Source organism: Prionailurus viverrinus, chromosome A3 (assembly GCF_022837055.1).
Source record: "Prionailurus viverrinus isolate Anna chromosome A3, UM_Priviv_1.0, whole genome shotgun sequence".
NCBI lineage: Eukaryota > Metazoa > Chordata > Mammalia > Carnivora > Felidae > Prionailurus > Prionailurus viverrinus.
Window position 1 is genome coordinate 31,640,063 of NC_062563.1, and position 14,889 is coordinate 31,654,951.

Consider the following 14,889-nt stretch of genomic DNA (forward strand, 5'->3'; position numbering starts at 1 on the left):
GGATGAAAAGTGTTTTGTAGTGGGTATTTACAGGCATGGTGGTTGGGTGGGCGGGGAGGGATGGCCACCAGCTCACACAGTACCTTTGAGACCCAGGTATTTTATGTGGTTGGCCTATGAGGAGTGTTTATAATAGTTACCTGGGATCTGGAAACTTCCGCACTGGCTGTATCCATGAACACGTTGGCCTTGGTATGTGGATCTGTCAGACTTTGCACAGTGACCCCCACTTTTAGACTAGCATATATTTTTTTAAATCTTTATTTATTCTGAGATAGAGCTTACACACGTGCACACGAGTGGGGGAGGGGCAGAGAGAGAAGGAGAGAGAATCCCAAGCAGGCTCAGAGCCCAACCAGGGGCCGGAGGAAGGTTCTGAGACAGAGCGTAATTAATTGCTTAGTGAAATGATGAAATACTATATACTATGGAAATAAATGTGGGGGAGACAGATACATGTTAGGTTATATAAAGGTTTTATGAAGAAAATGGTATTTGAGCAACAAGTGAAAAAAATGGGTAAGCAAAGAGGATATTCCAGGCTGGGAAAGACAGGAACAAAGCAGACGGGTGGCAAAGCCAGAGTCAACCATTGTGATAGGTGCACAGGGTTCCTGGAAGAGTGGAAATAGGATGGGGAGGCAGGCTGAGGCACACTCTGGAAGGTCGTGTTATGGTTTGAGTGTTCTTACATTAGGCGTGGAAACCGGACAAAAAGAGCAAAAACTGAGCCCCCAATTTGTGATACATGGAGAGGGAGTGAAAACTGCCACAAATTCCCAGATAAACTTCTCACCTACAGGGTCACCAGTAAACAGGGAACCCTGGTCTGCTTGTCCCTCTGCAAGCTGCCACCAGGGTCTCGAGGGGCAGGTGGACTGCCGCTCTGATCCCTGGAACTTTTTCACGGCCTCACTGTAAAGGAGCGGACACATGTGCCCCTCACAGCAGTGACCTGTCTTCCTTTACAGGTACTTTCTACTGTGTGTGAATTATTTCTTCTATGGTGAAACCGTGACGGATTATTTCTTCACTCTGGTCCAGAGAGAGGAGCCTTTGCGGATTCTCAGTAAATACCACCGGTTCATTTCCTTTACTCTCTATCTAATAGGTAGGCATTCAGCGGTTTACCAGTTCTTGTGTTTGTCTTGTGTTTGTATGTCTGTGGAGGAGAGGTTGGGGAATTTCTTGGTTCACGCAGTTTCGATGGTGTTAACTCTGTTCAGGGCAGCAGAGCTGAGGGCCCTGTAGCAGCTCTTGCCTAAGAAATGGGACCGAGGGCCTTGTGTAGTTGTGGGGACTTCAGTCTGTGCCATCTGACCTTGTGTCCCAGCCTCCGTCAGAGGACAGCATAACACGGTCCTGTCCTGACTCTCTTGTTGGCAGAGATTCTGCAGTGCGATCAAAACAAAAACTGTCCAGGAAGTTGGGTATAAAAACAAGCTGCTATCGCTAGGGGCGTGGCCGCATGGGGGACATTGCAGTGTAGTGGAAATTTTACCGACCTGGGTTTAAAAAGACTCTGTGACTTCACAGGAGCTGGGAGCTTAATCTTTGAATCCCTTTCATAATCTGGAGCTAAAACAGCAGGGGTACTGTGAGGGTTTAGTCAGATACATTAGAAGTTGACAAACAGTCAAACACTGTGTCCATCTAACCTCAGTCTTATCTGAGTGTTAAGTGTTCATGCTCCTGTTTTTTCATAGTTGCCCTCAAAGCCAGTTTGAGGCACATGAGAAATTTGTTCTGACCTAAATTTCCGTCTGATCTATTTTTGATCAGCTTATAGCAATACTTGTCTCTGTGAATGACACCTGGCTGTAAAATAGAAAATCCACTGCCAAGAGGTCTGCTGGGATTGAGCACAGTCAGAGAGCATGCCTCAGACCCTGAGAGTGAGCCCTCACAGAGCCAGGTCAGGGGTCTAGAATAGCCACATGCTTTCTTCTGGGCAGGGCTGTGTTTGAGGGGCCCAGCACTCTCGTGGGTAAAAGTCTCTTTCCTTCCTGAAGGAGGTGGGGGAAGGGCGGCTGTAGACTGTTTTGCCACCATTTGGGTCAGTGTGAGAGATGCAGGGGTGGCCTTGACTCCACACCAGGTGGGTCTCCCTTAGCCAGACCTATAACTTTGGACAGGAGGAGTCAGCAAATTTTTTCTCTTTTTTAAAAAAAATTTTGTTTTAATATTTATTTATTTTTGAGAGAGAGAGAGAGAGAGAGAGAGAGAGAGAGCGCGCGCGCACACACACACGAGTGAGCGTGAGTGGGGGAGGGGCAGAGAGAGAGAGGGAGACACAGAATCTGAAACAGGTTCCAGGCTCCAAGCTGTCAGCACCGAGCCCGACGCGGGGCTCGAACCCACAAGCTGTGAGATCATGACCTGAGCCGAAATCAGACGCTTAACCAACTGAGCCACCCAGGCTCCCTTCAGCAAACCTTTTCTTAAAGGTCCAGATAATATTTTAGGCTTTGGAGGCCAAAGGGTCTTCATTGCACCTCCTCTGTTCTGGCCTTGAGCATGAAAGGAGAAGCCCAGACGACATGTAAACAAATGGGCATGACTGTGTTCCAAAAAAATTTGATTTGTAAAAACAGGCAGCTGGCTTGACCTTTGTTTGTTGACCCTTGCTCTAGGATCAAAACATTCCTATCTGGTGAGCAGTGTTCTAAATTGAGTGTAGTCTGCAAGATTTAAAAATATTGCCTTCCTCTGACTGTCTTGAGGGAGTCCATTATCCCTGCTGTCATTGGAATGACTAGGATTATCCCCCTAGGCTTTGGAGTTGTACCCGGGTTAACCAACCGCTGCCAGGGGATTGGCCAGAGGACCACTTCATGCGTCTAAAGGAAATGAGTAGGACAAAGATAATGCAGAGTGTGATTCATTTTGCCCCTTCTTCTCTTCCTGCTCCTCAAACTAGGATTCTGCATGTTTGTACTGAGTCTGGTCAAGAAGCATTATCGACTGCAGTTCTACATGGTAAGGAAAATGTATATGTGTGTCAGAATTCTTGGCTTAAGGGAAGTTCTGCAGAAACTCGGCAGGCCTTTTATGCTTTCTGTGACAAATCAACAGTCTGGAATGCAGGCTGTTGTGTTTGCATCTAGAACCTAGAGCACGAAGGAGTGTCCCCATTTAAGTTAGGTGGCTCTGCTTCTACCTGGACCCAATCACTGTTACTTAATACACCCCAAGCAACCTCTCCACCAGGACCTGAAGGTGGCCTCCAAGTAAGGCTCAGGGTGAAGCTTCAGGCAATGCTCACGAATATCCTACCAGCTACATCGCTCCCTCAACTTGAAAACATCCCCTCACTGAGTGTCCCAAGCACCTAGTAAACACTTATTGAGAAAACGAGACATACCCAGGCTTTTGGAGCGTAGAAAGACTTGCTCACTAAGTGGGCCCTGTGGTTTCTACTTTTGGTGGGGACTGTAGCTGGGGGACAAAGTTACTCCCAAATGCCTGTTCTGTATCTTTTTACTTCCAATAAGACAGGTACAGAAGCAGACATTTTTTTCTACGTGTTTGTGTTATTGTTGCTGGCAGTTTTCTATTTGTTACTGGCAGTTATTTGAAGTTCCTTTCAAGGTAAACATACAGGTAAAATGTAATCTATATCTTCTTTTGCAGTTTGGCTGGACGCATGTGACATTACTGATTGTTGTAACCCAGTCACACCTTGTTATCCACAACCTGTTTGAAGGAATGATCTGGTGAGTGATGTCAGTGAGGGAGGTTTTCCCTTTTATTTTGTGGGTTTTCTCATGTACAGGTAGGCTGAGAACCCCCGCTTACAGTCTAAGCCAGGGGTTCTCAACCTTGAGCTACATCAAAATCCCCTGCCGGGCTGAGTACAGCACAGATCACTTGGGCCTCACTTCTGAGTTTCTGCTTCAGTAGATTCAGTACTAAGAATTTGATTTCTAATACACTCCCAGGTGATGCTGATACTGTTGGTCAGGATCTATATTTTGAGAACTAATGTTCTATTTAAAAAAAAATTTTTTTTAATGTTTATTTACATTTGAGAGAGAGAGAGCAAGTGCAAGCAGGGGAGGGCAGAGAGAGATGGAGACAGAATCTGAAGCAGGCTCTAGGCTCCAAGCTGCCAGCACAGAGCCCAATGCGGGGCTCAAATTCATGAGCTGTGAGATCATGACCTGAGCTGAAGTCAGATGCTCAACCGACGGAGCCACTCAGGTTCCCCCAAAACTAATGTTGTAGACATTAGACATGTGCTTGTTAGCATATGGATATTTTTAATTAATTAATTTTTAAAAGTTTTCTTTTTTTAAAGTTTATTTATTTTGAGATGGAGTGTACGTGAGTAGGGGAGGGGCAGAGAGAGAGAAAGAGAGAGGGAGAGAGAGTGAATCCCAAGCAGGTTCCACACTGTCAGTACAGAGCCCAATGCCAGGCTTGAACCCACAAATCATGAGATCATGACCTGAGCCGAAATCAAGAGTTAGACACTCAACCAACTGAGCCACCCAGGTGCCCCTATACATGGATATTTAAAGAATAAAAGATAATGCAATTGTATAGCAACAGGTTTGAAAACAAAAGGAAACTTTCATGATATGGCAAAATGGAAGCTACCAAAAGTCATGAAGAAGAAAACCTGAAAAGATCAATAACTATAGAAGAATTTTGGATTGCCTAAGAATCCACACCTGAAAGGAAAAAAAAATAACCAATGATAATCTCAGAGTTTTATCTAACCCTTCATACTAAAGCTAATAGGCATGGGGAGGTAGAAAGAATGTTAAGCTGATTTCTTTAATGATTACAGATAAGCCATTGTTAAATAAACTATTAGCACATAGAATCTGGCAATGTGTCAAAAGAATGATATAGTTGTTACTTAGTAGACATTACTCTGGAAATGCAGTGGTTTCAGCAGGAAATCTATCAGTATTTATAGAAGTCTGCAGGCTGGCTAAGGAAACTGGATGATCTTAGTGAAAAGGTAAGGCATATCCTAGTTTATATTAGAAGTGTTGAGGAGTTGTGGTTAAGATCCCAGACTGTGTCTGTTTCCAGATCTCAGAATGAGGGTATAATAGTACCCACCTCCAAGTTAGTAAATATATGTAAAGTGCTTAGACCAGAGACTAGCTCAGATAATTGGCAGCCTTAGGCATTATTACGTTTAAAACAATGATAGCAATGGCCTGGGGAGACACACAATCTTTCCTTTTCAGAGTTTCAGGTAATTTCGAGGAATGGCTCATGATAAGTCCTTATCTTTAGGGCCAAACGTGCCACTCAGTTCTACAGTGAATTATATTAAAATCTCTGGTTGTTGGTTTTCACACTCAAACTACAAGATTTAATTGTAGATGTAGAAAATATGTTGAGCAGAGAATATGTGCTAGAAGCCTCGACAAAGTAAATAATATCGCGTGGTGTTGAGAGGATACAGACGCTCCCTTAACAAACAGGAAGTCAGAAAATACTGCCTGTAGTTTAGGGGCCAGGAAGTCAGAGATTTCTGTATGTGAAATTCAGAAATTTAAATAGGGGAAATTTTAAAAAAGTGCTGGCCAGAGAGTGGAGAGTGAGGAGGGCAGAAAGATGTTACAAGTGTGGGAACAGCCTCCTGTTTCATGGTGGGGCTCGTGGGAGGGGGGGCGAGAAGGTAGCCAGCTATATGGGGTGTGGTTGTGCACTCAGCCGAGCACTAGGAAATGTAGGCCTCATCAGAGCTAGTCATAAATAGTTAAAAAAAAAAAATAGGTAAATTATGAAACATATTGCATAGAATTATGGAGATGACCTCTAGAAGAAGGGAAGTCAGAAGTCATTAAAAGCAGTTATTTTGGGGAATGGAGATAGGGATGGGAGAAACAAGGAAAACTTTCTTTTCTTACAGTTTAAATTTGTAGTATTGTGTGCCTATATTACTTTGTAAGGATAAAAAGAACAAATGGCATTTTAGAGAACACCACCTCCGTTTACTCGGGAGTCGTTCAGTAAACACTTGAATGTCTGCTGTGTGCCAGGTACTAGGTATGGCTTGTCTGCTATTTAATTTCTTTTACTTATTAGTTAGTGGAGAACAAGTACTTAGGGGTTATTTTGGTGCCGGAAGTGATGAATGGCAGTGTTTTATAGACATCTGAGGTATTGTCATCTTAGGAGAGTTGATTGCTACTTTGGTTTATTCCCTAGGTTCATTGTCCCCATCTCTTGCGTCATCTGTAATGACATTATGGCCTACATGTTTGGCTTCTTCTTTGGTCGGACCCCACTCATTAAGGTAAGTGGGTCACCCTAACACGAAACACCACTGTGAGGCAACGGTGAGGATCAGCTTGGCACAGAAGAAATCTCACTAGCGTCTATGTCTTCGTGTCATCTTGGAGAAAGTCTTGCAACAGTTTAGTCTTAAGAGAAAAGCCAGACTAAGACATTTGACAACTATTCAGAAAGGAAGAACAAGTTCCTAGAGAAGATAATTGTATAGACTATACAGGCACACTTTGGGGGCTCTGATCTGAATTTGAGTGTTGTTATTTAATTAGTATACTATTTGATAATATAATTAAATTATTTGAATGACTAATTGGGACAGAAAGGAAACTGAGGGATATCAGGCTGGGAACAAGGAAACCAAGCATGGGGTTATTTTTAGAAAGGGAGGTGGTTAACAGAATGAAGGTTTTTTTGTTTATTTTCTGTTTGTTTGTTTTAACAGTAGGAAGGTTTTAAACAAGTAATCATTGTTCCAAAGCCACTTATCAAAATGACCTTTGTTAAGATTTGCTCTCTGTCCGTAGCTGTCCCCGAAGAAGACCTGGGAAGGCTTCATTGGGGGCTTCTTTGCTACAGTGGTGTTTGGCCTTCTGGTAGGTGGTGGTTTCCCGCTGGGTGGGAGAGGGCACAGAGACCTCAGCCCACCTTCAAAGCTTGTCCAGGGCTAGAGAGCTTGTCTCCCGAGGCCAAGGACCCTGTCCCACTGAATGGTAACCTTGCCCTGCAAGGGGCATGAGCCTGGCATGCTCCGGAAGTGGCCCGGGCAGATCCAGCTGTCCTTTATCTGCCAGATTCTAAACAGGGTCTTGGCAGTTGAGCAGGGCCGTGTGAACCTGTACTCCCCCCATGTCGAGGCACGGTGACACTCAGCAGGTAGCGTTCTTGTCCACGCATTTGATGTTTCAAGATCAAGTGATTGGCAGCTAAGAGTGGGAGGTGAGGCGAGCCATGCCACTCTGGCCAAGGTTCTCTCCCATTTGTGCCCTGCCTGTGGGTGGTTGATCTTCCCACCCTTTCTGGAGCATTCCCTGCTTCTGACCGTCAGGCCAGCCTCTCTCCTTTCTTCAGAGGTGTCCAGCCATCCTCTAGTACTGATTCCCTTACTTCATTGTTCTTCTTCCTTTTTCCTCTGGACTGGCTGTCTCTCACTATATCACTCCCTGCCAACCTGCCTCCCATCTGAATTAAATTAAGAGATGCTGAGAAAAAGGGACCGTAGCTTCCCTGAATGGGGGGAATCTTTTTGTAGTTCTTTGCCCAGATTCCTTCAGGTCTGTCCTGGATTTTGGCCTGGATGTTGGGGTAAGTATGTGTGAAGCCTCAGCAGGCCATGAACCTCTTTTAAAAATTTTTCCCAGATTCTGGCAAAATACTCACGTGGGGAAATATGAACCTTTGATTTAGTGCACAGCTTGCAGCGAGCAGGCTAGGCGCTGTGAGGCACACAGCCAGGCCCCGTGTCTGCCACCCAGGCAGGATGACTGGGACTGGTCTCCTCTGCCCGTCTCTGCTCTTCATCCTCAGCTGTCCTATGTGATGTCCGGGTACAGATGCTTTGTCTGCCCCGTGGAGTACAACAATGACACCAACAGCTTCACTGTGGACTGTGAGCCCTCGGACCTCTTCCGTCTGCAGGAGTACAACATTCCTGAGGTGATCCGGTCGGTCATTGGCTTGGTACGTGCCATTCACATGGGGCAAGCTATCCCTGGTTAGATAGTGACCACTCCCTCAAAACAGCAACAACAACAACAGCAACAACAACCACCTAGCTTCCTCCCTCCACAACGCTGCAAGCCCCAGGACAGAGAATTGTTCAGGTCAGTTCAGGCTGAAAGCAGAAGGAGACACTTCATCTCACTTCTATTCATTTAGACCAGTGGTTCTCAAACTGTGCTCTGTGGATCCTTGGGGGACCCTGAGATCCTTTCAGGGGGCCTGTGAAGTCACGATTATTTCCATAACAATATAATGACATTATTTGCCTGTTTACGTTGTTGAAATTTGCTGTGAATGGTAGGGTAGACAAGCAGTGATGGGTAAACTCGCCTGGTGCGTTCGTATGAGTGGGGGCTCTGGCCCCGAACTGGACTGAGTCATTGGATTCTTCGTGCCACACACACGCAGTGAGAATAAGAGAGTTCCTCCGAAGAGTGTCTTTGATGAAACAGTAAAACTATTCATTTTATTAAATCCTGACCCTTGAATACATATCTTTCTAATACTCTTGTGTATGAAAAGGATGCATAAAAGATTTCTGGTAAATACTGAAGTACAGCGTTTACCTAAAGGAAACACGCGTGCGCCTGTTTGAGATATGAGCTGAACTAGCTGCTGTTTTATAGGGACATCATTTTTACTTGAAAAGTACCGACAAGCTATGGTTTTTCAGGCCTGTGTATTTGACGAACATTTTCCTTGAAGATGACGAAAGTGAGTCTGTCACTCGAAGGAAAACACCTAACGGTGATTGTTACCAACGATAAAATTCACCTGCCAAGTGAAAATTAGTAATTTGGAAAGTGTAATAGGGTTTCCACCAGAGCTCTTAATACTTCATAGCTTTGCTGATGAGAGTTGTGGTGATTCTTTGTAAGATTTTTATAGTGATTTTAACATATGATGACTTTAACATAATGATGTTTTGACATTATATATAGCAAAATGTGTCCACGTTTAGAAGATTTACATAACTTAGTGAACTATTATTTCCTAAATAGTCAGTGCATGGTATTACAGCAGTCACGTGTGGGTAAAAGGTCCGTTCAAAGTTCAAGACAGACCAATGGATTTTAATGCTAAGAGTACAAAAATTTCATTCCTGGATCTCAAATTCGACAAATTTTTAAGAAACTACCATTTGTCAAGTTCTGGTGCAGTATCAGAGCAGAATACCCGTAAGCATCTGAAAGACAGTGCTAAAATACTCTTCCTTTTTTCCTTTTTTTTTTCTTATTTAAAAAAAAATTTAATGTCTTTATTTTTGAGAGAGAGAGAGAGAGAGAGACAGAGTGTGAGTGGGGGAGGGCAGAGAGAGAGGGAGACAGAATCCGAAGCAGGCTCCAGGCTCTGAGCTGTTGGCACAGAGCCTGACATGGGGTTCAAACTCACAAACTGTGACATCATGACCTGAGCCAAAGTTGGACGCTCAACCAACTGAGCCACCCAGGCGCCCCTACTCTTCCTTTTTTTCAACTACCTAATTTGTGTAAGGCTGGACTTTCTCCGCATACGTCAGCCAAAACATACTGCAACAGACTGAATGTATGATGCTTAATGTCCTCCATTAAGTCAGATATTCGAGATTTACAAACATAAAATCCACTTTTCCTACTCATTTTGATTTTGGAGGGAAAATATAGTTCATTTGATAAAGAGTTATTTATGTCAACAAGGCATCTTGACTGATTTTCCCTTGTTCTTCTCAGACAACAGTCTGGATGTACCCCTTCCAGATCCACAGCATCGCCCTGTCCACTTTTGCCTCGCTCATCGGCCCCTTTGGAGGATTCTTTGCAAGTGGATTCAAACGAGCCTTTAAAATCAAAGTAGGAAAATCGTCTTCCCTATTCTTCTGTCTCCCAGCCCAGTCTCCTGTCCCACCCCATCAACCACTGCCCCCTTCAAAATTCCAGGCTATAAACCCTGACTGTTAATGTGTGCTTTCCTTCACTCGTGCATGAGATTTAGGTAGGTTAAATAAAAATACATTGCTTTCCAAGAAAATTCAGTATAGTTTTGACCCTTGAATAATGCAGGGGTTAGAGGCACTGACATTCCCCCCTACTGCATCCTCCCATGTACTAGAAAACTCACATGTGACTGTTGACCAGAAGAATTATTGGTTGATTCACACCTATTTTGTATGTTATATGTATTATATGCTGTATTCGTACAATAAAGCAAGCCAGAGAAAAGAAAATGTGATTAAGAAAATCATAAGGAAGAGAGAATACATTTATATTCCTGTACTATATTTACTGAAGAAAATGACGTTTAAGTGGACCCTTGTAGTTCAGACCCCTGTTGTTCAAGAGTCAACTGTAGTTGGATTTTCAGTTTATTTGTTAATATACCTTGTATCTTTCTTCAAAAGAAACATTTTATAATATGATTGTGTGGTATTATACCCTCAGCATTTGGGTCCATACTTCTTACTTTCTGTTGCCCTCAGCTACTCAGGATAGTAGCTGGACACTGAGGTGGGACCATAGGGCAGGGTTTGATCTTGGCCTAGCCCAGGCTTACCAGTCCTTCCCCTGCCTCTAACAGGACTTTGCCAATACCATTCCCGGCCATGGCGGCATCATGGATCGCTTTGACTGCCAGTATCTGATGGCCACCTTTGTCAACGTGTACATTGCCAGTTTTATCAGGTACGATGCCTTTCCATCTGAAGCCAGTTGTTGGATTTTTGAGTGTGGTGAACATCTGGGATTTTAGCTACACCTCAGTTGAAGTGAAAAGCATCCCAAATATGAATGCAGTTTTCAGTTGCTGCTCTTAATGGATTCTTTGAGGCCCCCTGCCCTCCAAGAGTAGAGAATCCACAGGGAATAGCAGCTATTTGGATAGTCAGGCCCTAGAAGCTGCTGAGTCCCCCCACTCAGAGCTGTTTCCTCACGTTCTCCTCCAGGGGCCCGAACCCAAGCAAGCTGATTCAGCAGTTCCTGACCTTGCGTCCAGATCAACAACTGCACATCTTCAACACCCTCAGATCTCACCTGGCTGACAAGGGGATGCTGACAGCCGGCACGGAGGATGAGTAGGGGCCCCAGGGCCGAGAGAGCAAGAGTGAGCAGAGCGAGGGGCAGGGCCCCAAGGCAAGCCCCACTGGTGTGTCTCAGACTATGACAAGGCTTCAACTCACTGGTGTTTTGTTTTTGTTTTTTTTTTGGTTTTTTTTTTTTGTTTTTTTTGTAGAGTGTTTTTTATTTGTGGGATTTAAAAACAATCTGTATATATACAGTCTATGTGCTTATGATTTGGGTTGTGGGTAAACCATAGCTTTGAGTTGGAAAGAAGTCACAGGGGTAAGACCATTTGGGTCTTTTATACAAAAGTTTTAACCTGGAAGGCAGTGTTGTGCCCACCTGGGGTGGGTCTGCTGGGTACTTCTAGCTCCCAAGCCAGAGCTTCTGTTTCGGTGCTCCATCAGAGAGTGGAGACGTTCGTCTGTGTCTGACCGGTTCAGAGGACCCCCTGCCTGCCTTGTAGCTGCCCCCCAGCAGGGAAGAGGTGCACAGCTTGGATGCCTTTGCTCCCCAAGAGCTTTCACACGGGCCTCCTGAGAACACCTGCGCTGGAGTGACAGGACGGTTGCCTTCTGTAGGCTGGAGGGACACAAGCTTATTAATCAGAGGAGCATTCTGCCCACGAAGCCCTGGGGAGCCTGAGCTGTGCTTTACGAGAAGGGTTCACCTTAACTTCATCACAGACTGAATGAAAGAAGGCTTCGTTTGATTTTTTTTTTTTCCAGAAAGCACGAGAAATTATTTATAATAGTCTGAAAAAATACACTGTAATATCTCAAGTGTACGCAGTAGAATGGACTGTAACCGAGCCCTCCCACAGGCTGTAGGCTCTGGTGGCTCCGACTAACTGTGTCTGTTCAGGGACGATGCTGTTCACGTTTGGGCTGTAGACTTGTTGCTGCTGAATCCTTTCTGGGGGCTTTCCTGTTAGGGAGCAGGGGGCTTCTTGTTCACGCACCCTTAGCCTGACCGACCACCCACGTAGCTGCTGTGTTGTGTATATACTCCTCTTAAGGCAAGTGTGTATCTGTGTGTGTGTGTGGTTTAAAAATCACTTATCCCTTGCAGTGATTTCAGTTGTACCATGACTTCTCCACTGAAACCACAGAATCCTGCTTACAGCTCTGGAAACCTAATCCGATTAGAGGTTTGACTCTTCTGAAGATTCAGTGCACATTTTTTTTTTTTTTAATATAATGTGACCAGTTTAAATGTAGTGTGTATTTCGTCGAGGGACCTTTTTCCTTTTAAACTGTGATTTATTTTTTTTTCCCCTGCCTGATTATAGGAGTGAGGTTGACTTTGGGAAGACAAGTTCTTTGTCAGGACAGCAAGCAGGGGAGAATGGGAGAGAGAACTTGGTGCCCAAATGTGTTTGCTTATTCTGTGCCACGGCTGTTCTCATTGCCAAATGCAGTGCAGAGACCCGCTTCAGCACCTTGGTCTGCGGCCAGTTCATTCTGTTTCTGTTTAAATCAGCCCTCCTGCTTCCCTGAAAGCTCACAGTCCGCCCAGATGGCTGCCATGTGCAGCACAGGGCAGGCCTCCCTCAACATTACAGCTCTCAGTCACTACGTGACTTTTTCTTCTGAGCGTGTACTTCTGTTTCAGCACATGGCTTTTCTTTTTCAGATCCAAGGCCCCCTTAAAAACAAAATGTGTTTTTGCTTGGGGTTTCTGTTGTGGCTCTGTGACCCTGGGCAGGACATAGCACTCTCCGGGGCCTCGTTTTCGGAGCTCTCTCCTAAGTCCAGTATTCTGTGATTTCCGGCTGAGCAAGTTCTTGTCACCAGAGGCTACTTATGGGTATCGAGTGATGTCCTGGGCACCCAAAAAGCAACAGCTTTCAGGCCATTTCTAAATGCTGGTCCTTGAGATGAGTCAGTATCTCACCCACAAATCTTAGTGGAGGTAATTAGTAACAAGTCTAGTTTTCACATTGAAGAATGACCTTGGTTCCTGAGACCAGAGACAGAAGGGGTTGTCTCTGTTACCTTATTGTGGGCATATGGCGGGGTGCTTGGTGGCTGGGGCCCAGCAACTCCTGAATAAGGCCGTCTTTGGGATTGAGGTGACTGGCACATTCCTTTGTGGAAGTGGTCACCAAGTGGGGAAGGTCCTGGCGTCCCAGGAAGCTGAAGCTGGGTGCTCATGAGAGCTCTCAGCAAGAAGCCCAGAGGGTCAGCTCGGGTTTTATCTTCTGATTTCCCCACATGCTTTCAGGTCAAATAAGAGGAGCTTCCTAGCCTAGTAGCTGGGAAAGCGACACCACCTCGTGTCTATTTATCTATATCTATATATATGCACAGTGTTTTTCTTTCTCCCATTTATTGAAGATATTTCACTGTACAGATGAGATTCAAAAGACTATTTTAACATATACCTGTGCATTCTTAATGAATGGTATAACTTGCTTCAGATCCATTTTTTGTGTGAGAAATAAAATGTGGCTGAAACTGTATGCTCTCCCTTGTGACTTCAGTTTCTCACTTCGTGTGTGGATGTGTTTCCCACTTGTTTTGCTTCATAAATATCATGCAGTCCTGATGTCAAGATTTTTCTTTTCTTTTCTTTTCTTTTCTTTCTTTCTTTCTTTCTTTCTTTCTTTCTTTCTTTCTTCTTTTTTAATGTTTATTTAATTTTGAGAGCGAGAAAGAGAGAAACAGAGCATGAGCAGGGGAGGGGCAGAGAGAGAGAGGGAGACAGAATCCAAAGCAGGCTCCAGGCTCTGAGGTGTCAGCACAGAGCCTGATGCAGGGCTCAAACTCACAAACCATGAGATCACAACCTGAGCCAAAGTCAGATGCTCAACCGACTGAACCGCCCGGGTGCCCCAAGATTTTTGTTTTCTGCTCTGAATCTTATAGGTTCTCACAGCAGCCTCCTGAGGGGCCTCAGGCAAGAGTCCTGAGCGCCTTGCCTGTGAGGACGCTGAGGGCAAGAGCACGTGGAGTGCTTCCCCAGGGTCGTGGGGCAGAGGCAGACCTCACTCCAGCTTGCCAGGACAGGAATCAGCCCTAGTTCCACTTACTTTTGTGAAAGTGGTGTAGGTGTGCCTGAAATTCCAAGAATTCTGGAATATTCGTTCCTCAAGCCGAGGAGGTCAGCCTGTGCACCAAGTTGGAGCTTCCCCAGGGAGCTGACGGACACGCTGTCAAGGAGAGCAGGGCGAATCTGCAGAGGGCCGGGCCTGAGCCGCCTCCCTGTGAGCCCTACTTGTGACCGCTCACGGGACACCTGGGTCTTTCCCCTTTACGAGCTGGCACACCTAACTGCCCTCAGCACGGGGAAAGTCCACGGCAGCCTGGGTCCTGTTTATGTTTATTATTATTTGCCTGTTTCATGTTCTGAGCATACTAGTAGCTATTGTGTAATCATATTTAAAACATATTACTCTTAGTGTTTTCCATAGTGTTTTCTGGGTTTCTAATTCTACAGTGTATGTTCGAAATTAGTGTCTGTTTTACTTGTAGAAGGGGTGAAATGTAACATTTAACTTTGCCCAGGTGGACTTTGAAGTCACTCTTATGGTATTTATTTTTCCCCACTGGGCTTCTTCTCCTGTAACTTGATTCATATTTTTGGAATCTTCCTTTATGATATATTTTAAAGGCGATTAAACAGACCCTGTGATTTGAGTCTAAGCGAGTTGCTGAGTTGGCCAGAGGCTGATCCGAATGGATCCTTGAATTCAGATCTTCAGTGTGTCCATGAGGTCCCAGCAGGCTCAGAAGCACCCTGGATGTTGATGGCAGTGGGCAGGGGAGGATGTGAATGGCTCAGGGCAAAGAGCGGCACTGCTTGGAAAATTAACAATGGCCTTGCTCCATAAGGAGCCTGCCCTAGGTCAGTTTCTAGGCAAGTAGATTTTTGT

General features: G+C 44.9%; 1 protein-coding gene across 1 annotated transcript in view; it reads left to right on the forward strand.

Annotated features, from left to right (window-relative positions):
• CDS2 (CDP-diacylglycerol synthase 2) overlaps positions 1 to 13,474 on the forward strand; it is a 56,481-nt gene extending 43,007 nt beyond the window's left edge. The window contains exons 5-13 of the mRNA XM_047853669.1: positions 972 to 1,111; positions 2,921 to 2,979; positions 3,634 to 3,716; positions 6,178 to 6,265; positions 6,786 to 6,854; positions 7,786 to 7,938; positions 9,690 to 9,809; positions 10,534 to 10,637; positions 10,898 to 13,474. Of these exons, the coding sequence (XP_047709625.1) occupies positions 972 to 1,111; positions 2,921 to 2,979; positions 3,634 to 3,716; positions 6,178 to 6,265; positions 6,786 to 6,854; positions 7,786 to 7,938; positions 9,690 to 9,809; positions 10,534 to 10,637; positions 10,898 to 11,030 (949 nt within the window). The 3' untranslated portion in view covers positions 11,031 to 13,474. The remainder of the gene's footprint in view (positions 1 to 971; positions 1,112 to 2,920; positions 2,980 to 3,633; positions 3,717 to 6,177; positions 6,266 to 6,785; positions 6,855 to 7,785; positions 7,939 to 9,689; positions 9,810 to 10,533; positions 10,638 to 10,897) is intronic.
• The last annotated feature ends 1,415 nt before the right edge of the window (positions 13,475 to 14,889 follow it).